The 27,356-nt window shown below is 41.0% G+C and overlaps 1 protein-coding gene across 1 annotated transcript; it reads right to left on the minus strand.

Annotated features, from left to right (window-relative positions):
* Positions 1 to 26,172, minus strand: CCDC174 (coiled-coil domain containing 174). The gene is made up of 11 exons (XM_032411998.1): positions 25,982 to 26,172; positions 23,239 to 23,343; positions 22,473 to 22,573; positions 18,015 to 18,073; positions 15,840 to 16,017; positions 12,730 to 12,825; positions 11,596 to 11,738; positions 11,147 to 11,241; positions 7,450 to 7,582; positions 5,591 to 5,737; positions 1 to 4,602 (listed from the first exon to the last, which is right to left on the minus strand). Exons 1-11 carry the CDS (start codon positions 26,021 to 26,023, stop codon positions 4,304 to 4,306), a joined length of 1,398 nt encoding a protein of 465 aa, XP_032267889.1. The 5' UTR covers positions 26,024 to 26,172; the 3' UTR covers positions 1 to 4,303.
* Between the last annotated feature and the right edge of the window lie 1,184 nt (positions 26,173 to 27,356).

The raw sequence follows: 27,356 nt of genomic DNA on the forward strand, positions 1-27,356 counted from the left end.
GAAACTAGTATGTTATATGTAAATTAAACCTCGATAAAAAAAATCAATTCATTTTTGGAAGAAGACAACAAATCCTGGGTCCCCTGCAAAGATAGCAGTGCTGTTCTCAGACGTATTTGTGACCTGGGAGAACTGGGCTGTGAACAGGGCCTACTTTTGTGTTTCTAGTTTACATAAACAACCCTGAACAACATGTACAGAGAGGTGTGGGGCAGGGCAAGGGGCATTGAGGGGTCAAGTGTCTAAAACTACCCCCCATGTTCAAGTTCATGGAAGCTTCATTGCTGATAACGATCAGAAAGAGAAATAGAGAACAACGTACCCCAGTGAAAATGCTTACCACCAGGCAAAACTGCCACCAAGCAGGCGAGTTTTCAGAGTTAGGAAGAACGTGGCAGTTAGAAATGTGGTGGAGAAAGAAGCTGTTTAAATTGAGGTTGACAAAGAATATTTCTGACCATTCCCATCACTGGACAAACATGCACTTAATATGCATGTGTATATAAATGCAGCCCAGGATTTATTAAGAAACACAGTAACAGATCAATACTGGGCCTGAGTGCCAGGTTTTCATTAAAACACCTTGCTTCGTTTTTTTCCAGTTTTCCTAGACAATAATGTACACCTATTACATCATTCTCTCCCCCCGACCCCAAACGTTAAACATTAAGCTAGATGTCCATAACCTACACTAGCTAAATGCCTCACCAAGGCAGCTCACAAGGGCTGGGTGGGAGGGCCAGGGGGTTTCATTTTCTCTCACGATTTTCAGCAGGTCAACAAATTCTAATTATCATCACTTACCTTAGCCATATAGCTTTTTACAGGAACTGCTTGACATATAACTGACTTAGTTCAATGCACTGGCTGAAAAAGAAACTAAGCACATATGGCGTGGCTCCTCTATGTGGTATTAACTGTAAAGACCAGTACCCACCCGTTCCAAATTCTAAATTCTACTGCCTCATCTCGATGTCACAAGGTTAGCTGAAAACCATCCTGCAGGCTGCACTGTGGCTTTAAGAGGAAATAAATGATCCCACAAATCTCTGGCAAATGTATGGCTAAACATAGCAGGAATCTCATGTATATGGATTTAAAGTTTCTCCTTTGGGAATTTTGCAAGCAAACAAAATGATTTATTTAGCCAATTCAAAGGGACTGTATCAAAACACACAAAGGCCTAGAGGAAAGATTACAATGAAAACAAATAATTCAAAGCAATTTCTGATCCAAAACATTTCGCTTAGCTCTACAAAAAAATGAATAAGGTGTGGTCATGTTTTCAAGACTCCTTGCCTCCGAGTTAAACACTGCTGTAAGAATAGCTTGCGTGCTTAATGCATGCCTGGAAGAAATGTTTATCAATCCTTTAGTTAGTAAGGGGAGGGTTATGTGTAGTCAGACCCTAAAGCCTATAAAAACAGATCAGAGTTGTGCTATGCAGGACAGTAGCACTAGCCTCGTGTCTTCTGAGCATCTGAAATGTGGTTAGTATGACTAAGGAACTAAAATTGTATTAAGAACTGATATTTGATTCAGTTACTGGCACACTCGGAAAGGTTTGTGTGTTTGGAACAACTTGGGTGTGTGAATCTACTTTTTCACTGTATATTCTAAGAAATATAAATATAGACCAAGTACTCCTGATGAAAATTTAGCATCTGAATTGAGATGTCCATCAGTGGACATACAAATTTTTTAACACTTGGTGTGAAAAGAAATGTAAAATATTTCAGTATTTTTAATATAATTAAATGTTGAAATATTCTGGATATACAGGATTAAATAAAGTATATCATAAAATTAATTTCACTTTTTTAATGTGGTTCCCAGAAAACTGAAAACAGGGCTTACATCATATTTCTATTGGGCGGTGCTGTTGCAGAGTGAAATCTGAAGTCTTGAGAATGCTGGCGCCATCTGCTGGATACACACGTACAAAACAGGCCCATGAGAAACGGTAAAACCAGAATTGGATCAACACTTGAACTCTGGGTCTGAAAGGCAAGAGGATGTAACAACTGGGCTCCCGAAACACTAAACTACCTGTATGCTAAGACAAAATGAGAAATGTTTATATAGTCTTGAAATCCTAGAGAAAATGACTTACAGTTACTAGTCGACACTGACCATGAGCCAATGTGCAGAGTGCTTCGCCGTCCACCTTAGGTTGGGCCATCCTGGGTGACAAAAGGTTATTTGGGGATCCCTCTCATGACCACTGGCTCCCACAGGGCTTACTGCTGCCTGACCAGACTTCCTGTCCCTTCTCCACAAACAGCCTCTCAAGTCCTTCTGCTCTACCTTATAACCATACCCTCTTTCCATCTTTCTCATTTGTCTGTTTTCTTCCTTCCCTTCTTCCATTTTTTTTGATTCCAGTATAACTAATAATTCTATTTTTTCTACTATTCCAATTTTTCTTTTTCTGTCTCCTCTCCCTTCGTCCTACAAGCTGTTTCAGTTGGTTTTGTAGTTTTAGTTCCTATGTATAGGTCTTCAATCCATTTTGACATTGGGTTGGTTTTGTTTATGGCCCGAGTTATGGGTCCAAATTCATTCTTTTGCGTGTGGATAGTCAGCTGTCCCAAAATCATCTGTTGAAGAAGCTATTCTTTCCCCATTGGATGGCCTTGGCACCACTGTCAAATATCAATTGACTACAGAAATATAGCTTTCTTTTTGGACTCTCAGTGTTAGTCCATGGATCTAGGTGCTTATCCTGTCAGTACCAACACTGCTTTGATTCCTGTAGCTTTGTAGTAAGTCTTGAAATAGGAAGTGTGAGTCCTCCAACTTTGTTCTTTTTCAAGATTGTTTTGGATATTCTGGGTCTCTTCAATTGCATACAAATTTAGGATCAGCTTATCAATTTCTGCAAAAAGGTGGCTGGGTCAGTTGATTTTAATGTATTATTTTTAAAAAGAGGTATTTGCCTGATCAGACTGACAGAATGACCCTTAGGACAGGCAACTTTACCCTTGGCACAGAGTTCAGAGGTTAAGTTTGCAAGAATTTGGGATTTTTGTCTAGTACTACTTGATATTGGAGTGACAAGACTGAGAGCAGAGGGCACTGGAGAAATCGAATTTGGAGCAAACATGAGCCTAAACAAGCTACATTTAAGTCCCAGAACTGCCGTTTGATGCCACATGACCTTGGACAAATCGTTGACCTTTTCTGGGCTCTAGTTTGCAATCTGTAATGAGCACTCCCATCAACACCACTGAAACTATGTGGATCAGAGCCCACAGGAGTAGAGGCTCCTTCTGGCACTTGGAAGATCTGCTCTAGCATGTTCTTACAGAATTCACTGGCCTGGGAGGCAGCCATTGGAGCCCTATGGGCCTGGTGGCCAACTCCCACTGCTTGTCTGGAGCTGAGAAGACACGGAGGTGCAGCAGGCAGAGGACGGGATGTATTCAGGCACAGGAAATGCTTCCGGAGCTCTGCTCACTAACTCACTGGTAGTAAAGATGAAAGGACCTCCCTGCCTCTCACTCCAGCCCAGGTCTATTTCAATTAGACTTCTGAGGTGATGTGGCTCCTGAAAGTGATGAGGGCCTACAGGGGGCACAGCAGAGAGACAGGCCCAGCTGAAAAACTAACCCTTAAGCTAAGGAGCCTCTCACTCTCTGACTCGGCGAATAGCCTCCACATGGGCCCCAGGCACTCCACACACAATGAATGCCCATCAGGCCTGTGTGCTGACAATAAAAGTGACTTCACCTTCTACCTTTCTGGATTATGAGGTTCTCTTCCCTGGTCTTCCTTATCATTTCAAATGTTATTGCTTAACAGTCCACCGGCTTCAGGGTCCCCTTGGAGACTAAACCACTTGCCCCACACAGTGTCCCCTCATTTGCCACTTTGACAGGCAAACATGCCTCCTGACAGATGCTCCATCAACTGATATGGAAGCTGAATCCTTGGAACAAAGAGAGCTGCATGCTAGTATTTGCAAAAGGAAAGGAATGGAACCCTTAAATCAAATAAGCCAAGGGAGTGGGTAGGAAACAGGATTACAAACTCCTCAGGGTCATATTATGACAGTTTACACATAAATCCAGACGGACAGGTCACCATATCAATCAGAAAGAAATGAACAGCCAAGTGGCCACAGAATTCCCGAAGTACCATTCACTTTCTTCCTTGCTGACAAATCCAACCTGAAGTCTGTATCTTCTAGGGAAAGGACAGGAGGAGAAAGATACTATTCTGTCTCTAAGTTATATTTTCCCTAATTTGGGAGAAAAAGGCACCACCACAGTATAGACCCAAGTGAGAATGGTTTTGAAGTTCATGTCACTTGTTTATAATACGATATCATATCATCCAGAGTTTCGAAAGTGACTGTGGCGGCTTGTGGTGGCCTGCTGGGGGCGGGAGTGGATGATGTATGTGAAGAGCTGGGGTCATGGCTCTGGCCAGAGCGCTGTCCTGAGTCACTCTGTGCAGGTGCAGGTCTGTTCCATGTCTGGCTACCAAAGGTACCAGTTCTCTTTTGACCCACAAAGTAATCTGATGGTGGAGCAAACTCAGGATCTCTCTCGGCCCGGAGATCTGACTGCCTCTTCGACCAGTACCCAAAGGAAAATTCTAGTAAAAATAAGAAAGTATTATTAGAACTGATCATTATTACTCCTCAGTTATTATATATTAAAAGCCAACTCCCATTCTCTGGAGAACAAGGATAGCAATAACATAATATAAGGTCTATGTAATGCCTACAAAAATATAAGGAAAAGGGAGTGCCTACTTCCAGATGGGGAAAAATTCAAGGAAGGCTCTGTGGGGAAGGCTGGTAGGTTCTGGAAGTATTAAGGGCACTAAAATTATAATTGAAAGAGAAATCTAGAAAAATCAAACCCTCAGATTATTTGCTTGACATGGTGTAGGTACTTCACAACAAAACACAAATTTTGACCTTTATTGAGTTTTAGAAGACACAAAAAGACACCTGTCCAAATCTCATTTGGTATTTCAGCTCTACTGCTAACAGCAGCACTAACCTAAGGCACTCGCCTATTTGCCTATCTTTTACTTGACACTTGGACCTCATCAGCTCAAACAGCATGAGCTAATGTACTATTCTAACGATCTCATTTGAAGAGACATAAATCATAGCCTCTTCCAACAAGAAGCTGCTGTGGGCATCACGGTGTACAGACGCAGACTATTTTCAACTGAACGTAAAGGAGACGCTAAAGAACACAGAGGACATTAAAATACCAAACCTTGTAAGATTTTTAAAAGTGGCTCCTGAAAAAGGGCATTCCAAAGCTGTAAAGCCACATGGGGGTAGCACGAATTTACAAAACTTCACCCAGTCCTTCTAAAAAATTGTCCTTTTGAAATGATGTATTGTAGACCCTGGTCTTTTATGATCACACTTTCTAGTACCCCTGTTTACAAACAGCTAGTGCCTGGGTACTAAGAAGAACCCAGTCGAAAGATCTGGAGAATTCCTTAAACCTCAAGGGACCACTAAGACTCATGAGAATCATACTGAGATGAACCAGAAAAATCTCCTGTGCAAGGCCCATCACTGGAAAGGATTTATACCTTGAAGCCCATGCCCCCTTACCTTTTCCTCTGTCCCACTCTCGGACATGGGGCACTCCGGGCCTGGTATCCTTCCTCTCCTGAACAATGACTTCCACTTTGCTACTCTGGGCAGTAGTACGTGGAGTTGGCACAGCCTCTGGTTCTGGTGGCAAAGGTCCAATAACATCTATTTTTTGCAAGAGAATAAGACATTATTATAGTAAAGCTTAAAGCTATTTAAAAAATAATCAATAAATATAACACGCTAATCTTGAGAGTAAAAGTAATAACTAGTATTTAATGAGCACCTATCAGGGCCCAGGCAGTGGACTCAGTACCTTGTACACAACAGTTCGTGTAATTCTTGTAATAACCCTAACAAAGTCAGTATTGGTTTTTCTACTTTATAAATGAGGAAAATTAAGCTCAGAAATGCTACACAAGGAGAAAGAGACAGAGCCAGGATCCAAACCCAGGTTGGATGGATTTCAAAGTCTGTGTTTCCCACTATGGCACCCCGCTTCCCCAGACCAACAACTGAAGGGCCAGAAATCCCCAATTACTCAACTAAAGTAGGAGTCTCAGACAAAGCAAGGGGACATAGGGTGATGAAGAGCTGACGCATGGCAAGAGGCCGCAGGCTATTCACCTTTGGCCAGATTTTTAAAGAAAATGGGTTTTTAAAAACCACTGTGCTGGCACTTCACATGTTGTGGAAATGACAGATGTTGAGGAGTAGAGCAAAAACAGAGAAACAGTATGCAGAGCTTAACATGTTTCAGGGACCTAGCATCATACAAAACGGCACTGGTGACTTCCCAATTCCTCAGTGTTTCTGGTCTCCTTTCAGAGCTCAGCTGAAGCTGTGTTCAGATCAGAAGATGGCCAGTGGCTTGGCACAGGCTTCTGTTAGGGCTGGAGAGGCTGGTACATGCCCCTGACACCCGCACCCCCTTCTTCCTCCTGGGAACACAACGCCCCCAGTTTCAGCTGCGGGTGTGGCCACCTCACTAGACGGGCCATTCCCCAGCCCCCTGCAGCTGCATTCGGGCCAGTGGGATGTAAATGCATGGGTTGTGTGTGCCTTCGATTCACATTCCTAAAGAAGCTGGTTCCTCTCCCCTCCTTCCCCTTCCCTGGGGCTGGGCCTCGAACAGGTGCTAGGGAACAAGCCTCCACCCTGCAGGTAGAGCAACACTCTAGGGATGGCAGAAGCAGGAAGACAGGAAGAAGCTGGGCCTGGTTGACCATCTGGAGCAGAGCCACTACCTGCCTGGAAACCCACCACCTCTAAAGCATTAGAACAGAAAACAGACTTCCACCTTGTGTGAGCCAGTCCATGCAGGGGTCTCGGTCAGGACAGCTTAGCCCAGACTAGGGTAACTCACACTGCAGGCAGCAAGCCAGCAGGAACACATGTAACAGTGTTTCCACACACTGTGACCTTTCGTGAGCCATCCAGGCTCATATTTGTAAACTCTTTCTTTTATCTGATTTTGTGAATATATTTCTTCTTTAAAATACATGAATGTATAATAACCAAAAAACATACAGCCATAGCAAAAGAAATTCGGTCCAAAACGTGTCTGTACAACTCAACTTTATCTTAAAACATCTCTTCTCTCAGTTAAGTCTGTTACTAAAAAACCATGCCGTTCTATGAAGTAACACAATGTCCTGTTTGTTAGTATTTTTGTCTATAGAAAAAGATTCTTTGGAGTGTCACCCTGCACCACTCTGGTTATAAAAACCTGTTCCTGGCAGTACCTCAGAGGTACTCTGCTTGCTTAGAGAATAAAACGAAATGGCTCCTTTCCATATTGCCAGTCCTACTTGTTGAGACATCAATGGAACTAAAATTTTTCCTTTTGAAGGTCAGATACATGCGCCATGATATACCTCTATTTTCTTCCTCTGCTCCATCTTCTTTTGACTTTTTCATCTTTTTTTGTCGGAGTTTAGCAAGTCTTGCTTCTAACATAGCCTTTCGCTTTTCCTTTATGTTCTCTCGTTTTGTTCTCTGATCTGTTGTCTGAATACAAAAGAAAATTAGAACATTATTTACTGTAAGCCAAATTCACAATATTTCTGTTTAAAGGGATGAAATAATTTATTTTATTTTAAAAAGAGGCTAATTGGTTTTCATGCGACCTCTAAGAAGCTAGCCTTGAGATCTTCAAAACGCAGACCTATGTGGTCCTCTTATACAAGCCCTCTGGTGTGTTTTCTAAGTTTAGCGAGTGTTCACAGAGCATCCTGGAATCTTCACATTCAAGGAAACCAACCAATTCTGTTCTCCTCCTTAATCCCTTAAATAAATCCCTTAAATAACTCTCTATTTTCTTACCCAGGCCACTCCAAAAGTACCATATTTAAAACCAAATTTAAAACATCAAAGTTACATAAGTTACTTCTGAGCAGCTATAATTTTAAAGTCTGAAACACCAAAACAGAACAGCAATTACCTTCGTGAAACTATAAGAGCATTCTGATACTGATAAATAATAGTGATAAAACTGTCACTATTTGCAGAAGACATGATATTATATATAGAAAAGCCTAAAGATGCCACCCAAAAACTGTTAGAATAAATGGCTTCAGTAAAGTTGCAGGGTACAGGGGCACCTGGGTGGCTCAGGTGGTTGGGTATCTGCCTTCAGCTCAGGTCATGATCTCAGGGTCCTGGGATCTAGCCCCATGTCGGGCTCCCTGCTCAGGGGGGAGTCTGCTTCTCCCTCTCCCTCTGCTCCTCAGACTGCTTATCTTCTCTCTCTCAAATAAATAAATAAAATCTTAAAAAAAAAAAGTTATGGGGTACAAAATCAGCATACACAAATCTGTTGGACTTCTATAGGCTAATAAACTATCAGAAAGAAATTAAGAAAACATTCCCATTACATCAAAAAGAATAAAATGCCTAGGAATAAATTTAACCAAGGGAAACTATAAGGCAATTATGAAAGAAACTGAAGACACAAAGAAATGGAAACATACAGCATGCTCATAGATTGGCAGAATTAATATTGATAAAATGTCCATATTACCCAAAGCAATCTAAAGATTCAATGCAATCTCTACCAAAATTCCAACAAATATTTTTCATAATAATAGAACAAACAACCCTAAGATTTATATGGAACCACAAAAGATCTTGAAAAGCCAAAGCATTCTTGAGAAAGAAGAACAAAACTGGAAGCATCAGGCTCCCTGATTCTGAACTATAGCACAAAGCTATATAACTGAAACAGTATGATATTGGCATAAAAACAGACACAGAGATCAGCGGAACAGAAAAGGGAGCCCAGAAATAAACCCGACCATATATGGTCAATTAATTTATGCCAAAAGAGCCAATAATATATAATGGGAAAAGGACAATCTCTTTAATAAATGGTGGGAAAACAGGACAGCCACATGCAAAAGAATGAAACTGGACCACTATCTTACGCCATACACAAAAATTAACTCAAAATGGACTAAAGACTTGAACATAAGACCTGAAACTATAAAACTTCTTGAAGAAAACATAGGCAGTAAGCTCCTTAACATCAGTCTTGGCCATGATTTTTTGGATGTGACACCAAAAGCAAAGGCAACAAAAGCAAAAATTAACACATGGGATTACATCTAACTAAAAAGTTTCTGCACAGCAAAGGAAACCATCAACAAAATGAAAAGACAACTTACTGAATGGGAGAAAATATTTGCAAATCATATTATCTGATAAGGGATTAATGTCCAAAATATACAGAGAACTCATACAATGCAGTACAAAAAAAAAGAAAGAAAAAACCCACAAAAACCAATCTAATTAAAAAACAGGCAGATGAGAAAAAAACAGAAACAAATAAAAACAAAAAACAAAAAACCCCCAGCAGATAACCTGAATAGACATCTTTCCAAAGAATACATACAGATGGCCAACAGACCTATAAACACATGCCGGACATCATTAATCATCAAGGGAATGCAAATCAAAACCACAGTGAGATATCACCTCACACCTGTTAGAATGACTATTATCAAACAGACAAAATAAAAAGCATTGACAAGGATGTAGAAAAAAGGGAACCCTCGTGCACTGTTGGTGGGAATGCAAACTGGTGCAGTCACAATAGAAAACAGTATGGAGGTTCCTCAAAAAATTAAAAATAGAGTTACCATATGATCCAGCAATTCCACTTCTGCATATTTATTTGAAGAAAATGAAAAAAACACTAACTTGAAAGATATCTGCACCCCCATGTTCACTGTAGAATTATAGCCAAGATATGGAAACAATCTAAGTGTCCATCAATGGATGAATAGATAAAGGCGTGTGTGTGCATGTATGTGTGTGTGTGTTTATATATATGTGGAACAGAATATCATTCAGCTATAAAAAAGAAGTAAATTTTGCCGTTTGAACAACATGGATGGACCTTGAAAGCATTATGCCAAGTGAGATAAGTTAGACAGGAAAAGACAAATACAGTATGATCTCACTTATATGTGGACTCTAACCTCCACCCCCCCAAAAATCCCAAAATACAAGCTTATAGATACAGAGAACAGATTGGTGGTTGACAGAGTGTGTGGGGGGGGGGAGGGGATGAGTGAAGGGAATCAAAAGGTACTTAAACTTCCAGTTATAAAATAAGCAAGTCATGGGGATATAATGTAGCACATGGCAACCACAGTTAATAATACTGTAACACATATTTGAAAGTTGCTAAGAGAGTGGACCTTACAAGTTCTCAACCCAAGAAAAAAAATTTTGTAACTATGCGGTGATGGATGTTAACTAGACTTAATGTGGTGATCATTTCCCAATAGACACAAATATTGAATAGTTATGTTGTACACCTGAAAGTAATATAATGCTATGTGTCAATTTCACTTCAATTAAAAAGTAATAATAAAATATCTGGTTTATGGCTATAACATTATTAAATATCAGAAATATCAATCTTTAATAAAATTGAAAATTTGATGCACTTTTGTCCATCACTGCTCTGAATATTAACTATTAAGCAGGAGGAGCGGCAGGCAGAGGCACAGGCGTCCCTAAATATAACATTTCCTTAAAAAAAAAAAAAAAGCCATTCTGAATACCAATTTGAAAAATAGACTGTGGGGTGCCTAGGTGGCTCAGTCAGTTACACGTCTGCCTTCGGCTCAGATCATGATCTCTGGGTCCTGGGATGGAGCCCCACATCAGGCTCCCTGCTCAGCTGAGAGTCTGCTTCTCCCTTTCCCTCTGCCCCTCCCCCCACTTGGTTCTCATTCTCTTTCTCTCTTGCCCAATATTAATTAACTGACTTAAATAAATAATAGATTTTTTTTAAAGATTTTATTTATTTATTTGAGACAGAGAGACACAGCAGAGAGGGAACACAAGCAGGGGGAGTGGGAGAGGGAGAAGCAGGCTCCCCACTGAGCAGGGAGCCCAACGCAGGGCCTGATCCCAGGACCCTGGGATCATGACCTAAGCCGAAGGGAGATGCTTAACAACTGAACCACCCAGGCGCCCCAATAGATTGTTTTTGTAATATGGTGCAACAAGAAACCAACTGCTCAAATACTTCTTAACATCAATTCTGAATTTAATTTTTACCTGTTCACGCAGCATCTCTAATGTTTTCATCTGCTTATTTCTCAACTCTTTATCTCGAGCAAAAGCAAAATATCCAACACCAAGTTGCCGTGCCTCTGAAATGAATCAAATTATTCAAAAGATTAGAGTTTCCTGATTAATGAATTAGATTCAGGCTAACCTTCCTACCAAAGCTAAAAGAAATGCAGTGATATTTGGCACAAGTTTAAAAAAAAAAAAAAGCAGCTAAGCCAAAAAAATCTCCTTGTGATTAATAGACCCTCTGTAGGAATGATATTCCCAATATGAGTATTCTTTAGGCTAAGAAGTGAACAAAGGGGATATCTTCAATTTCAAAATCAGAATCTTTTATTTCTATATAAGAGCTGCTGCTTTATACTTCCCTTTATGCTTGCCATTAGTTCAAGATTAAAAAAAAAAAAGATTAAAAAGCTGCAAGATGATCATACCATTTTCACGAATGTCTTCATAATGGATGGGCCCCATTGGCCTTTTCAAGGCCTCTCTTTCTTCTTCCTCCCATTGCTGGCGCTGAAGTTCTTTTCTCATATCTTCGGATAATAAGGTTTTCTCATTAGCAGGACTAACGAAACTAGTAAGGGAACAGAGCAAAACTCTTTAGATAAGAGCCGTGAGACAGCAGTGCTTCAGTTCAGTAAGCTGGATCATGGACAAGCAACTTCCTTACAGAAGTTTCTGACCCAATACCACTGGGAAATTGCAAAAACGGTCTTTACCTTTCTTTAATCAAGCAGCCGACTTGTTACAATAGCACACCAGAATCTTGCCTCAGCACTTGAGACAAATCCCTTTCCTTTCCACCCTGGTTCTGGGCTAAAGGGGAGGAGGAAGCAGAGCCTCCTATGCATGGTCACCTGCACAGGGCCGACGAAGCTGCATCATGCTGCAGTCCGGGTAGCGCCTCCTGGCCTCTCTCAGATAGCTCAGGGCTTCTGCATTTCCTTCCTTGTGCTGAACCCAGGCCTATCTGAACCTAAAGGACTTGGACAAGGTGGACCTTCTCCCACCATTTTCCTCATAAAAACTGCCCTTGGTGAGGGGAATTTTATTCCCTGGAGCATGGGAACAAGTTATCTCTTCGATGTGTCTTAGGCCCTGTAGAAAAAAATCTAGCTCTAAGGCCCTTACTTTAAAATGCAAAAATGTATAAAGAGAAAGTTAAAAAGCTAACTACCTCTCTGCTCCCACTTGCTATGGGATAACCAAGTATACATTCCTAAACACCTTTCTCCACAGAGGTTTGTTTGTTGGATTGGGTTCATTCTATATTTTTGACTCTGATATGAAACACCCTTCCAAATAAACAGATACAGCTCCAACTCATCCATCCGTTTTAGTAGCTACACAGTATGGATGATTAACTATTCAGGTTGTTCCCTGAGTGTGTATTATGTGTGTATGCTAGCCACAAAAGAGTACTTCAGCAAATATTTTTGTATGTTAAGAAAAAAACCTCCTTACTGGACCATCAAAGATAATGAACTAAAAGCAGCCTCACTCACAAAACAATCCCTGTGTCTGCATTTCAGACCTGGGCAAAGCTTTGCATATCACACACTTACAGCCTCCCTTGAAGATTTTTATCCATCTCCAGCAAATCTGGCAAATCCTTTTTCATACAGCGCCGAGATCGCCCTAAAGAATCCACATAATCCACCCTGAAGTAAGAGTGAAAACATGTTAAGGCGGCTTTGTACATGACATATGGTTCCCTAAGTTAGGGAGTTGGTGCACAATAAAAAAATTAATGTAAGCCTCACTACCAAAAAAAACCTCCACCTGAGAGACCATTACCACTGATAAGAACATGATTTTTAAAGTTTAAAGTTGACACACAATAAGCTCATTATGCCCTTGATTAAACATTAGGTTTAGAAACTGCAGAAAATGATTGATCATGTATGTCTCTGATTTCAAAAATAAATACCCCATATAGACTCTTGCTGCAACATCTCAGAACTGACTTCAATCTGGTTTAGACAATTACACATATTTTATCAGCATCAGAATAACCGAGCTCTGTACCATTCTCAACTTGTTCATTTTCTCAGTCTTCCCAAATCTGACTTTTTATTCTTTTATTTCTTCTAATTGGTAGAGTTCTTTCCAATTAGTAATTTCTCAAGTCATGATATTTTGAGGACCCATGAATTAGGAGGAAGCCAAGCAACACACATTTTGTACTGCAAAAGCATCCTGGCGGTGGGCCAGTCTATTATCTTTTACTTAGTTCCTCTTTCCTCATCTTTGCCCAAACTAGACAGCCAAGGGAACCAGGCAGACGGCAAGGCAAAATGAAAGACCAACTTCCCACAACAGGAAATATGGACAGATTTTCATGGAAAACATTTCAATTGCATTATGATGCAACAGATTTTTTTATTGTTTAATTATGGGCAAGGAATTTCCCAGGCTTTAGCAGGGTGCTAAAAACACAGAAAGGGGTCAGTACTGCTCGTGCAGCTCAAGGTCAGAGTCTCACATATGTGGCTTTGCTTTTGTTAGCAGTTTCTTTCCTCTTCCACATGCTGATTCCAATTGTTAGCCCATGACTTGAAAACGGAATGTTTGAGAATCTACTACTATAGTCCTAGCGCTACTTACCACAAGAAATAAAACCTCCAACTGCAGAAAGCAGTTTCTTTCCCACCCCCCCAACCCTTTTTCTAATGAATAGAAAAAGAAAATCATCTAGCCAGATGGTCTGAGTAATTATTTACAGTATTTTTGCGGAAAGATTTTCCACCACCTGGAACTTAACTACCAAAAGGATTTTACAAGTAGTTACAATTCTGGAGCTTAATTTAAAAACAAAAAAAGTGTTAGAACTGCTTGCAGTGCGTCTTCCTTCACCATATGGTGGCATGTGACACCTTCAATTGCCCTCCAAACTCTTCAAATCACTGACAAATTGCTTGTAATCATACAGGCATTAGTAAGGAAAAAAAAAGACATTAAACCTTTCAAAGGAGATGAGATTTCTGCTATGAAAAGCAATCATAGGCTATTCTGTTTCTGAAGAAGGTCTCTAAAATGTACAGATCCCATCAAAACAGAAGTGGCAAGACAGTAGTGAGCAAGTGCTCTGTGTAATCAGCAATCACTGAGCAAGCCCCAGGGAAACAATTACTTGAGGTACAAGAGTAATAAAGGAGGACTCAGAGTCATGCCATCTTCAACGAGCTCCAGGGGGAAGTTAAGGCATGTGCCCATGAAACACTTCCTAACAACAGCAGGGAGGATATAAAAAGGACCTAAAGTTTGTCTCAAATCTTTTTCTGGTAATGAGGCCAGTTTTGTGTCAATACTAAATAAAAGGTTAAGACCCAAAGGAGCTGGAAGCGTATCTAAGTGCTACCAGAGTCCGGGTGAGGGAGAAATCACTCACACTAAAAGGATGAGGAAAAGCATCCATGGTAGAGACTGCGCTGTATGTGCTTTCCTTTGGATTGCTTGTATCAAGTATGCAGCCAGAAAACCTAGCCCAAAGATAAATTTTTAGAAAGCAGCTAAGCAAACACCTGTTCTATCCCAATGTGAATGTTGTTTCTGGACCACTGGGAACACCCCCAGTAGTACGAAGATGTGGGGTCCCTGTGATCCTCAGTAGCTGGCACTGCTCTCTCATGCTCATCACCGACTCCTGCCAGCAGGGCCAATAGCTGACAGAAGGTCAAGTGCTACAAACCATCTTAAGCAGTTCCTAACAAAGACCACAACAATGAGACTATCTGAGCCTGGAAGGGAAGATGCACAGGCAGGAGGGTGGGCAGGTAGGATTATTCCCAGTCTTAAACAAAGTGTTAAGTAGAGAAAATCATCAGAAGGGAATTTTCATTCTGGTCTCTTTACTTATTGACGTATTGGTCTCATAAAGAAAAGACAAGTTTGGCTTCCCCATCATTCACCTACACGTAGATAAAATTCAGGATAACTTCAATAAAAGTTTATGAAAGGTCTGCTTATACTCCACAGACAGCAGTTTCTTGGGTAGCTTAGAATACTCTGATTTCCAAGGGAGTTTAAGGCAAAACAATCACCTGTTTTACAGGTGAGGAAACAGCCTCAGCAAGGCTGGAACTTGATCAAGGTCATATTGCCAGTGAAAGATGGAGCCAGTGCTACGCAGGTCCAAGGTCCGCAATGCGTCTACCTCACTGCTGGAAAAGGTCCCAGCCACAGTAAGGTTTACTGGACCGGCTCTGCCTGCCTCTTGTCTATGGAAATGAACATCGCCAACGGCTAGACAGTGACTCTCCCTGTCTGAATAATGACATGGGCAGCAGCCTGGGTAACAAAGGAACATGCTTCTGTCTAAACAACTCTTCCATGCCAATGAAACAGGTGTATTAATGCCTTTTGCACTTGGCTCAGTCTTGTAATTACTTCTTCTTTGGAGTTACTGTTTCTACATCTGTAAATCCAATCTTAAAAGAAAGAAAACTGAGAAAGAATAAGGAGAAGTGGTTTGATAACACGCAAACAAATACACTTTTGGAAAATAAATACAAGTTGGGGCACCTGGCTGGCTCAGTCGAGAGAACAAGGAATTCTTGATCTTGGGGTCGTAAGTTTGAGCCCCATGTTGGGCATAGAGATTACTTAAAAAAAAAAAACAGTAAACGCAAGTCTGAGAATGTTAACATGACCAAATTGTGTCATTATCACCAACCATTCTTCACTGGGGTCCTGCGGAGGAGGTATATCTTTTTCAGAAAGATTTTCTTCATCATCATCTCTTTCTGCTGCCTTTCTAGAATCTCTATTGGCACCAAACACCTCCATTTCTTTGTGTTTGTCTATGATCTTCTGCGTGAAATCCACAAGGTACATATCCTCCACTTCTTCATCTAAGACAGAAAAATCAATTTTCAGATTTTTGACATTCTTTTCAAAGAAGTAAACCACAGATGGAATTGATATGAAGCAGTCACATTCACCGCTGGGCAGCTACACTGGCCCTGGACAGTTCACTAGTCGATGCATCCACCACCCCCAGCACCCCCTGAACACTTCAAAGACACAGAGCCACCATGGACCTGACAGGGAAGCTGCAAATAGGCCATCAGAAACACATACCACACACAAAAGTCTTAAAAGTGCTTAAAGTCTTCTGTTGCCTCCTCAACAGAATGAGAGAGCAATACGGTCTTGGAATGCAATTTTAAGATCAAACCTTTTGATTTCAAGAGACTCATCCACCCAATGATAAAATGCCGAAGCAGGACTGCAATGCTCATGTTGCCAGACCAGAGCAATAGACCTTTGTTGCTACATAGTCCTCCCCAATTAAGAGGCGACATTACTTAGCCCTAATTATACTGCCATGGTATAGGTTTTAAGGATCACTGTATAGGGTAAAAGAAGTCATCTGAATTCTTTTCAACCCAATGAACACCACTTTCAGGCAAGGCATAGTGCGAGGAGGATCTGCAGGGCACACAGAGACGTGTGGCTTGTGATCTGCCTGAGCTAAAACATACACTGAAAGTTAAATAACAATCCATGACTTTAATTTAACCCAAGATAGTTGATGTACTCAAAATAAGGTTTATGTGAAGTTTCACTATGCTGGACTTTAGACAGTCACTTCAGTTCTTCTCTGAGGACAGTACCGAGCTGTATGGAGCAGACACTAGGCTCCATGTCCCCAGTACTGGTGTTGAGCCCCAGTGTAGAGGGGAGAATAACTGAGGCTCCAAAACTCAACTTGCCCAAACACGCGGGGCCACTATGCCCATCAGGGCCTGCTGTTTTGGACAGAACCAAATCCCCACATCCACGGGTCTTTGGACCTAATTTCTTGATTAACAATACAAGTCAAGTTTGCATCAAAAGTAAAAGACTTTAATTTTTTTTAAAGCCACAAAATAACTCACATGAGAAAGAGATGTGCATTCCCAGAGCAGAGTTATAAGACCACATAACAGTGAGGCCTCCCGGTTAAAGGACACCCTGCTGCTTCTTCAGGAAAAAGACATGGCCTCTCCCCATGTCCCCTAGCTTTGAGAGTGCCTGACTCTCCCCCACGGGGCTCCCTGCCATGCAGGGAACATGCCTCTGCCATCTGGGAAGAGAGAGTTTGGCTGTCTGGGTAGCCAATGACCAGGGTTCCAGCCCTGCCTCTCTACTGCTGCCCCCTTCCCAGCCCATCAGGCCCAGCCACGCTAGTCTGTCCTGCCGACACTGGCCCTCTCCTCCCTCTGAGGATCTGCTCTCACCACTCTCCCCCTGCAGAATCCCTTTCTCCAGCTATCCAAAGCCTTTAAGACCCTATCAGAGCCTACCTTCTCCCTAAAGACTTCCCTACATGCCTTTTGGCGATGAAATACACACTGCCTTGTAAAATCTCTTCTGCTATCTAACTGTAGGCTGGGTTTTATTTTTCTGGAGGGTATGAGGAAAGGGGGATTTTTTTATTATTTTAGAAGGAATTACAGGCACATCACAGAAAAAATAGAAAATAAAGAAAAGGAAACATAACTCCAACACGCTGATATACCCATAACTCCTCCCAGTCTTTTTTTAACATAGCTATAAGAGTTTATAATGATAGTCTATTTAGACCTCGTTTCCTACCTTTGCTTCATTCTGCATCATTAGCCTCCATTGATGACGACCCCCTTGAGGGCAGAGGCAGAGAATCTGGCTTATACTGCCCTTGTCTGTCCCCTTAGAGCACCTAACCCAGGCTGGCACACACTAGGCAGTCAACAATTACTGCGGGTTTTCTTGTCTCCATGCCAGCAGAGAAAGTCATCTGTATTACAAATAACAAATAACAAAATACTACAGGGCTGTATAAGTTACAGAAAATAGAGAAGTATAAATAAATTATTGTATTTACCTATAAAGTCTCCTTTAGTCATTTTCTCATATAATTTGGCTTTTTCTTCCAATTTCTCCCTAGGAGAAAAAAAGACAAGTATTAGAAATGGTCCAACACCTGCCACTCCTGCTAAGGCTGCCTGCGTGTCGTGCCCTGCACAAGAGGCCCGTCTGATGATGCAGCGGCTATACCTCGAGCTGACCACCCCGCCCTAAGGGGACCCTCAGACCCAGCAACGCCCGCTTTGTCGACTAAATGTCAGTTCTGTGAGAACAGGCCCATGTTTCTCTTATTCATGACTGTAGCCCAGGGCCTAAAACAATACCTGGCACAAGTTCTCAATCAGTACCTGAAAATAAATAATGAAGTAAGATTCCAGGTGCAAATGCCAAGTACAACCTAAGTTAAATGCCAAAAAAGGGAGAGAGATGTCCAAACAAAAACATTTTCTATACACAACCTTCCAAATAGATCACCAAATTCAGTGTAAACTCTTTGCATTACTGTTTTCAGACAAGGGTCCCTGGTCATCCATGGCTTATTAGGCTTCTCTAAGGTAGCTAAAGACCAACTTCTTACAAGTCTCTTAAAAATATAGTATCTGACAAATGTAGTGATCCAAAGGGGCACCTGCACCCCAATGTTTATAGCAGCAATGTCCACAATAGCCAAACTGTGGAAAGAGCCCAGATGTCCATTGACAGATGAATGGATAAAGAAGATGTGGTATACATACACAATGGAATATTACTCAGCCATCAGAAAGGATGAATACCTACCATTTGCATCGACAGGGATGGAACTGGAGGACATGCTAAGTGACATAAGTCAAGCAGAGAAAGACAATAGAGGATCATCGGGGAAGAGAGGAAAAAAATAAAACAAGACAAAACCAGAGAGGGAGACAAACCATAAGAGACTCTTCTTAAACAAAGGAAACAAACTGAGGGTTGCTGGAGGGGAGGGGGGTGGAAGGATGGAGTAACTGGGTGATGGACATTAAGGAGGGCATGTGATGTAATGAGCACTGGGTGTTGTCTAAGACTGATGAATCACAGATCTGTACCTCTGAAACCAATAATACATTATATGTTAATTAACGGAATTTATATTTTACAAATGTTAAAAAATATATATGTATCTGTTTTATACAAAGCATGAATAATTTATTTGTGACACATAGCTAATAAACAACAAACATCAACCCTGGTATTTCAATAAAGCAGCCTCTCTGCTCACATTAATTCTGATGACGTTTATTTTTTAGTGGGTACAGACGCAGTAAGACGGCTGGCAATTCTTTATTCTGGAAATACTTAATGATGGCAAAGAGAAGCCCCAAAAAGGTCATCTGAGCTTTGCCTGTGAAGAATCACACTTAATCACAATGGAAAATTTCATTTCTAATGGCGTCCCGAGACAACAAAGTCCCTTGGTCACACGGCTGTGTGCTCTGGAGCGACCTACCTCACCTCTCTTGTGCCCCCAATTCCTAAATCTGGAATAGATGAAAAAAACAGCACTCCCTCTTAGGGTGGCCACGAAGAGTACCTAGACCACACCCGAAAGCTTGCCGTCAGTTACGGCATGTGCTTCTCTGCCATCTGGGTCAGAAAGATTCCTCTCCCATTTTACACATTCATTCCACGGGCACTGCTTCCAGGCCTCCTCTGTGCCAAGCACTGTTTCAAGCACCAAGGGCTCGGCAGTCAACAAGACACAGTCCCCACGCTCATAGAGTTCTTGTTATAGAAGGGGAGAAGGACAGTAACAAATCAATGAGAACGAGGATTTCAGACAAGTGCTGTCAAGGGGAAGAAATAAAAGCAGTTGTCACCACTGGAGGCCCTTCAACTTCCAAAAGGTTAATTTGCCCTATATCAGAGGGGGCTTAATGTAATAACCTCTGTCATTATAGACTCTTACTTTTTCATGAAAATAAAACTTTAATTAAAAAAAACAAAACACAAAAAAAACAGGTGTCAGGACAGAGTAACCGGGCGGATACTAAGCTAGAAAAGGAAGCCCGGGGAAACCTCTCTGAAGGTGACATTTGAGCTAAGGCTTATAGAGCAAGAAGCCAACCATGAGAGGATCTTGGGAAGAAAGCAAGTGAGGCAGAGGAAAGAGGAGGTGGGAATGAGCTTGGTATGTTCAAGCAGAGACCAGAGCGGTGGAGGATGCTGAGTACAGGAGAGAGGGGCACAAAATAAGGACAGAGAAAGGCAGGTACAGGAACGTGTGGGAAAGGATAAGGAGTCTGGATGCAGTGTAACAGAAAGAAGATGGCAGAAGAGTCTACAAAGGAATAATGGAGATCAAGCAAGATATCAGAGAAATGGCCACTGGATTTAGTAGATGAGGAAGTCATTAGAGACTTCAAGGAACAATTTCTTCAGTCGAGTAAGAAAGATGGAATTCAGAGGGCAAGAGCATGGGACACTTATCTGAAACTACTATGTGCCAGACACTACATAACTCCTTTAATCCCCTCAAGAGCTCCAGGAGCTGAGTATAAACTGCCTCACTTCACAGATAAGAAAAATCTCAATGGAGAAGTAACTTGCCTAAGGCCTTACACCCTCATGGGACTGCCCCTGCCTGTTTTGAGCTCTGGGGAGACGCAGAAGTCCTGCAGACCAAGGAAAGACTTGATTCCTCACAAGCGCAGTGAAGCCGAAGTATTACGTTAACAGGTCATTGAATAGAAAAAAAATCATAGCAAAGTACCCGGGGAAACTGTTATACAGAGTTTATACATTTATAAAGAATAAAAGATTACAGTACCTTTCAACAAATTAGAATTCTGAGAATATGTCCAGTAGGTGAGAAAGATGTCTCAAAAATTAACATATCCCATGTCTGCTGGGAACAGGTCAAATGCCAAGAAAAACAATCCCCCAAATGTGCTAATATCCTGCCTCTTTTTTTCAGACCCAGAAGAGCTGAGCAACCTTAGCGACCACTGTTTGCTACTGCAGTTTTTATTATGCAATAGATCCAAAAGCACATGAGTCATGACAGACATTAAAACTTGGGGTTCTCTCTGAATCTAGAGTGATACTGCAAATAAGGGAGAGTTCTTTACAGAAGAATGTCAGCTAATAAATGGAATGAAAAATAAAAATAAAGATGGAACGAAAGAATTAGAAAAATCATCACTTTGAAATCACCAATGTAATAACGATGTGGAAATATGTTGGTGAACAAGCATAGTCTCAGAGTTTCCCTCCTTAGATTATTATTAATTACAAATGGGGACAAGCACCTTTACAGTGGAAAAATCTAGCAGGCCTATCTTAACTGAGTGATCAAACTTCATCACCAATAAAAACTCAAACTGACATTGTGAACCTCTTGCTGTGATCCAACAGGAAGGACACACCATGTACATCATATTCTTAAGCAAAAGCAGTTAATGTGACTCTAATCAGATTATGGGACACTGCGGATCAACAGGTCTGGATTCTTCAAGAACAGCAATGGTATAACAGACAACAAAAAGGCATGGGAATTAGTCTAGATTAAAAGAGACTAAAGAAATATGCCATCTGGGGTGCCTGGCTGGCTTAGAGGAGTGTACATCTCGATCTCAGGGTTGTGAGTTCGAGCCCCACGTTGGGTGTAGATTACTAAAAAAAAAAAAAAAAAAACTTTAAAATAAAGAAAGAAAGAAAGCCATGCTATAACCAAAATGTCTCCCTCTTAAAGAGAAAAAGAAAGAAAAATATGACAACTAAATTCAATGTGCAATCTTTGAATTCTGGATTAAATTTAAAAAAAACTATAAAGGACTTAATTTTATCAGGATAATTGGTGAACTCTGCCTATAGACCATATAATAGATAATATTATTTTATTGGTGTTAAATTTCTTGGGTATGACAGCATTATCGTAGTGATGTAGGAGAATGTCCTTGCTCTTAGCGGATACATACTGAAATATTTTGAGGCAAAGTATCATGATGTTTAACAAAGTTTCTCTATACACACACAAAGAGGAGAGAAAGAGAGAAGCAAAAGCAGATGTGGAAAAACATTAATTGGTGAACGTAGGTAAATAGTATTAGAAGATTCATTGTACTCTTCTTTCAACTATTCTGTTGTTTTCAAGTTTTTCAAAATAAAAAGCTAGGGGGAAAATTTAGTTTCTAAATGCTACTGTCAAATTACCTAGTAGCCCAGAGCCACACCACCACGCGGACACTTCTTAAACACTTGTTGATGATCTTAGAGCCTAACAAAGGCTCAAAGTGGGACTCTGTTTCATCTTTCAGACTGCGGTTATGTCTTCTCTTAAGACTACAAATACATCTGCAAATTATATTATTCTTAGAGTCTATTTTATATTTATAGAGCATATGACTGAAAAGATGACAAAATTAAAACTGTAAATCCAGAAGCGTAAAAGTGGAACTCTCACTTCTTTGCTTGGGTAGCCTCAGAGGCAACTACAGTTAGCAGAGCTTAACTTTACCTTGCTTTGTCTAAAGTCTTCTGTTCCTCGATCTTCTGTTCTGCATCCTTGTCAGCTCGATTTGAAACTCCTGCATTCTGTTTGCTCCAGATACTTGGTTTCTGCAGCATATTTATTTAAAAAGACAAAACAGAACCAAGTGATTGCAAAACAAAAATCTCTACTTACACATCGGAAGAAAAAAAAACGGATTAGATCTTATGAATCAATGGAGAAAACTAGATCTGACAGCCAACCTATGTCGTGCAAATAGACTATACAAGGAAAAGCTAGTGCTGAAAAAAAAAAGCCCTAAATTATATAAAGAATTCCTTTACAAGATACAGTTACTTATCTATTATCTCCTGAATGATTACAACTTAATTCAATAGATTTAGTAATATAAGTAATAAATACCACAACCTACTCACAACTGTTGAAGACCCTGACATTTTCTGCTATATTGCTGTATTATCTAATTATTTATCTGTTTGGATTAATAATACCTATACAGCTGATCTTCCATGAGAATGTACACAAACCACTAATTAAAACATGCACTCTTCCAAAAGAAGAGCTAAGTAATTACAGTATTATAATGCTCTAATTTCTTTTAAATGCTCTAATTTCTATTTTAATATAAAACATTTTATGCAGATGGTCAGCTACAAGGGAGTTTCCTTTAATTTTTATATGTAGCAGAGACCAGGATATTTTCAAAAAACCTAGGTATGGTATAATTCCCCCATATTTGGAATTAATGGAGATAACTAGATCTTATTTTTACCTTATTAGTTGTTTTTGGTTTTCCCAAAACGCCAGAATCTTTTAGAAGTTTTTCTTGTTTGAATTCTTCTTGTTTTCGGAAGAGTTCAGCCTTAAGGTCTACCAACTAGAATAAAACCAATAAGCAAACAAAAACATTTAATTAATTCTAATGACTGACTAGATTTCCAAGTTCTTCTAATTCTCAAAGTAAGATTTAAAGTTCCTATAAATGGACAATAATGGATACAAAATTAAATGTCTGAATGTACAAAATAAAACCAAGTCATACTGCATTCCAGTTCTGTTGGTAATGTATTTCTACCCTAACCTTCAATACTGGGCTAAGGGGAGAGTGATTAAGCAAAGTAAATGAAGTTTGCATCTGTTAGATTCAGATTGAACTAACAACTTTAAGGGACACCTGGGTGGCTCAGTCGGTTAAGTGGCTGCCTTCGGCTCAGGTCGTGATCCCGGGGTCCAGGGTCCTGGGATCAAGGCCCACATCAGGCTCCTTGCTCAGCGGGAAGCCTGCTTCTCCCTCCACCTGCTGTTCCCCTGCTTGTGCTTTCTCTCTCTCTCTCTCTGACAAATTAATAAAATCTTAAAAAAAAAAAAATGAACTAACAACTTTAAATACCTTCTCTCTGCCTGACACTGTACTTGGCTTTTTTATACTGTAATCTCATTTAATCATCAAAATTTATTATTTCTGCAGAAAAAGGTCTTTGTTCAGCAACTATCTGAGCACTGAAGAATAGGATACAAACATGAAATAGACATTCTCCTGCCTCAAACAGTTACAACCTAATTAAAAAAAAAAAGGTAACTTATAATACCAGTAAAATGTAATAAATGACTTCAAGAGTGGAAGAAAACAGGGGCACCTGACTGGCTCAGGGGGTGAAGCATGAGACTCTTGATCTCGGGGTTCTGAGTTCCAGCCCCACATTGTGTGTAGAGATTACTTAAAAAAATCTTTAAAAAGGTGGGGGGAGGTGGTAGAAGAAAAGAGCATAAAAGTTCAGCTACAGGAGCATTTCCTTCTGTCCACAGTGATCAGAGACACTTTGAGCTGAGCCTTAAAAGATAGGCAAGGGGCGCCTGGCTGGCTCAGTCAGAGGAGTGTGTAACTCTTGATCTCAGGGTCATGAGCTTGAGCCCCATGTTGGGTGTAGAGATTAAATAAATAAAACTTAAAAAAAAAAGAGATACGCAAGATTTCAACAGCTAGAAATAAAGTGGATTGAGTGAATGAGAAGAGCTCCAAGTTTATGTATGTTCTAGAAACTGTAAGTTTAGTTGAATCATAGGGTTCAAGAACAGGAAAGGCCAGGGCAAAGGGAACAGGGCAGTTGGGTGAATATCCGTGCCTATCTCTCACTTGTACCAATCACCACTGTGTACTCCGCAAAGAAAGATAAAATGACAGTTTCCTTTTTAAAGGTCCAGATACAGCTCCCTATAAATCAGATACTTATAAAGCCCAGCATCACAGACTGACTTCTAAGGGAAATCAAAATGACTGAGTTCAATGATCTATTTTGGAAGACGTCAATTTAAAAGCAGCCTTGGCAGGGATTTAATAACGCTAAGGGCAGTTTCATCCCACGACATACTAAGTTTCTAAACACAAAAACTGTAGACCCTTCTTCTGAGCCTTCTTCACTGTAACAATTTTCTAGCCACACATTTTCCTCTTCTATGACTACTTTTGAGTTTTAAAAGGAAGATGCTCTGAAAACTGTCCATTTCCAGATGGCATTTCTACTACGGTTATTGCTAAATTTTAACCTGTCAGGATAGAATAATATTTATAGCTTTTTGATTCCTTATGCGCAACCATAATAACCAGTACTAATTTTCAATATTAGACAAGGAAAAGAGACTCAAATATTGGGACACATAGTAGTTTTCCTTTGCACTCCCTTTGCATCCTAATACTTTGCAGGTAATTGAAGATTAAATCAAAGATTAGGCAATTTGCTCTCATGTAACAGAAAAGGCAGTAGCTCTGATGACAAACAGCCTGAGTGCGCCAGTTCTATCACTAAGAATTCTGTATGTAAGATGGGGAAAGCCACTTTCCCTCACTGGGCCTCAAATTTATCAGCTATAAAACACGGATATTAATAGCACCTACTCTCTAAAGCAGCTGAGAGGATTCAATGAGACTGCACAGAAACGTACTCCGAGCAGGTTTTCTTCCTCGAAGTAGCTACTTTAACAAAACTGCTTACATCCTGCTGGACCTTACAGCCCGCAGGCACCGCAACCTATGGGTGCATTCACAACTGTTTAGTTCCTGATCGGGACGCTGGGCGCTCTCGGATCCCGGGGAATAAGTCACCCTCTCTCATGTTCTGGGAGGACCCTGCTGGTCCCTGGACTGGAAAGGAAACGAGGAAGGGGAATGTGTCAGCACAGCAAGCACACACGGAGACAGGACTGGCAAGGAGGCCTGGCCCGGTTGTCGCAGAGGGGAGGCAGGGACACTCTTAAACGGGAAAAGACACCAGGTTCAGGTCTGTATCTAAGGAGGGAATCCTGGTCCGGGTGTACGTCCGAGGGGAGAAGCCAAGTGCGGGGTCCTGTAAGTAAGAAAAGTTGGCCCGGGTCCCCAACTGAGAAAAGCCAGGTCTGGGTTCCTGTTTGAGGGAAGGCCAGGTCTGGGTCTCCCGAGTGAAGAAACAAGGTCGAGATTCTTGTCTAGTGGACATGAGGAGAACTCGGAGCCCCGTAGCATCATTTGTGCCCGCACTCACCGAGGAGGCCGTAACATCCAAAGGCTTTTTCCTCCGGTCCATTCTGGCGCCAGGGCGTCTCAGCGCAAAGCTGGACCCCGCACAGTCTCCCGCAGGCCTCAAATGCCTGCGTTCGGCACAACCGGAAGTATCTGTAATAATAGCGACGATAAGTATGCGACGCTGGCGCCATCTTGGAAAGGTCCGATGTTGTGCGTATTGCGTCTGCCACCATTTTGAGAGAGTCAAAAAATGCCCAGTGTTAAGGCCATCTTGAAGAAAGAGGAAGGATAACAAGGGCTAGTGTTGGCGCCATCTTGAGAAGGGCGGAATGTGGCTTTCAGAGCAATGGACGCCATCTTGAGTGGGGCAGATTGGGTGTTGGGGTGGCGCCATCTTGGGGAGGGCGTAGTGACCGCAAATGTTCGTGATGAAAAGAAAGGTGGATTGGTAGGACTGGAAAGATCTAAATGCCATTTGAAGACCTGCGGTATGACTGGCACTGTCTGGTGCTTCTCACACGTTAACTTATTTAATTCTCACAAGAACCATATGTGATTATATTATATAGGATTATTATATTAAGCTTGGTAGAAATGATAATAATAGAAAGCATTAATATAGTGCTTACTATGTGCCACTTTACATATTTCAGCTGGTAAGAACATGAACTCCAGAGGCCAGTTTCCTGGCTTCCAATCGCACTTACTGTTCATGTGGCTTTGGGAAAGTTACTTAACTTCTCTGTGCCTCAATTTCCAAGTGGGAATAAAATATTATCTACTTCATGGGATTTAATGAGAATGAAATAAGTTAAATGAGCTAGTCTTGATAAAAATATTGTGTTAGACAGACTAATGACCCCCTGCCAAAGGTGTCTGTCTTTTAATCCCCAAAACCTGTGAATATGTTACCTCTATGGCAAAAGGGAATTTGCAGCCATGATTAAATTAAAGATCTTGAGATGGGGAGATTATCTGGATAGGCCCAATGTAATCAGAAGGGTTGTAATCAGAAGGGTCCTTATGAAGGAGGCAGAAGGATCAAAGACCACATGCTAGGGAATGCGGGCAGCCTCTAGAAGGAAAAGAGAAATCCTCTTCTAGAACCTCTAGAAGGAGTGCAGCACCATGACACCTAGATTTTAGCCTTGTAGTGATTCTGCACCCCAGTTCAATGTGTGAGGGTTTTCCCACACCACCAAGCAATTCTTCAATGGCAGCTGTGTCCTACAATTCAAATCAATTCTGACATTATCTAACTGGAGATAGCCTCAGATCCCATAGGTTAAGGGCTCAGTCCTACAAGACTGCCTTCACTTCAGATACCAATTCCAAGTCCAGGCTGTGACCTGTGCTTCTAAATTGGAGGTTCCAGTGAACCCCTCCTTGGGTTT

This window comes from Phoca vitulina, unplaced genomic scaffold, assembly GCF_004348235.1.
Source record: "Phoca vitulina isolate PV1807 unplaced genomic scaffold, GSC_HSeal_1.0 scaffold13, whole genome shotgun sequence".
In the NCBI taxonomy this organism is placed as follows: Eukaryota; Metazoa; Chordata; class Mammalia; order Carnivora; family Phocidae; genus Phoca; species Phoca vitulina.

What these genes read in the sequence shown, in the direction of transcription:
- CCDC174 (XM_032411998.1), bottom strand. Translation starts at nt 26,023, where the DNA reads ATGGACCGGAGGAAAAAGCCTTTGGATGTTACGGCCTCCTCG. An exon ending in GACTAAAGGAGACTTTATAG is followed by an intron (nt 16,018 to 18,014) that starts GTAAATACAATA and finishes TTTCTGTCTTAG; the next exon opens with ATGAAGAAGTGGAGGATATG. An exon ending in TGAAGACATTCGTGAAAATG is followed by an intron (nt 11,242 to 11,595) that starts GTATGATCATCT and finishes GATTCATTTCAG; the next exon opens with AGGCACGGCAACTTGGTGTT.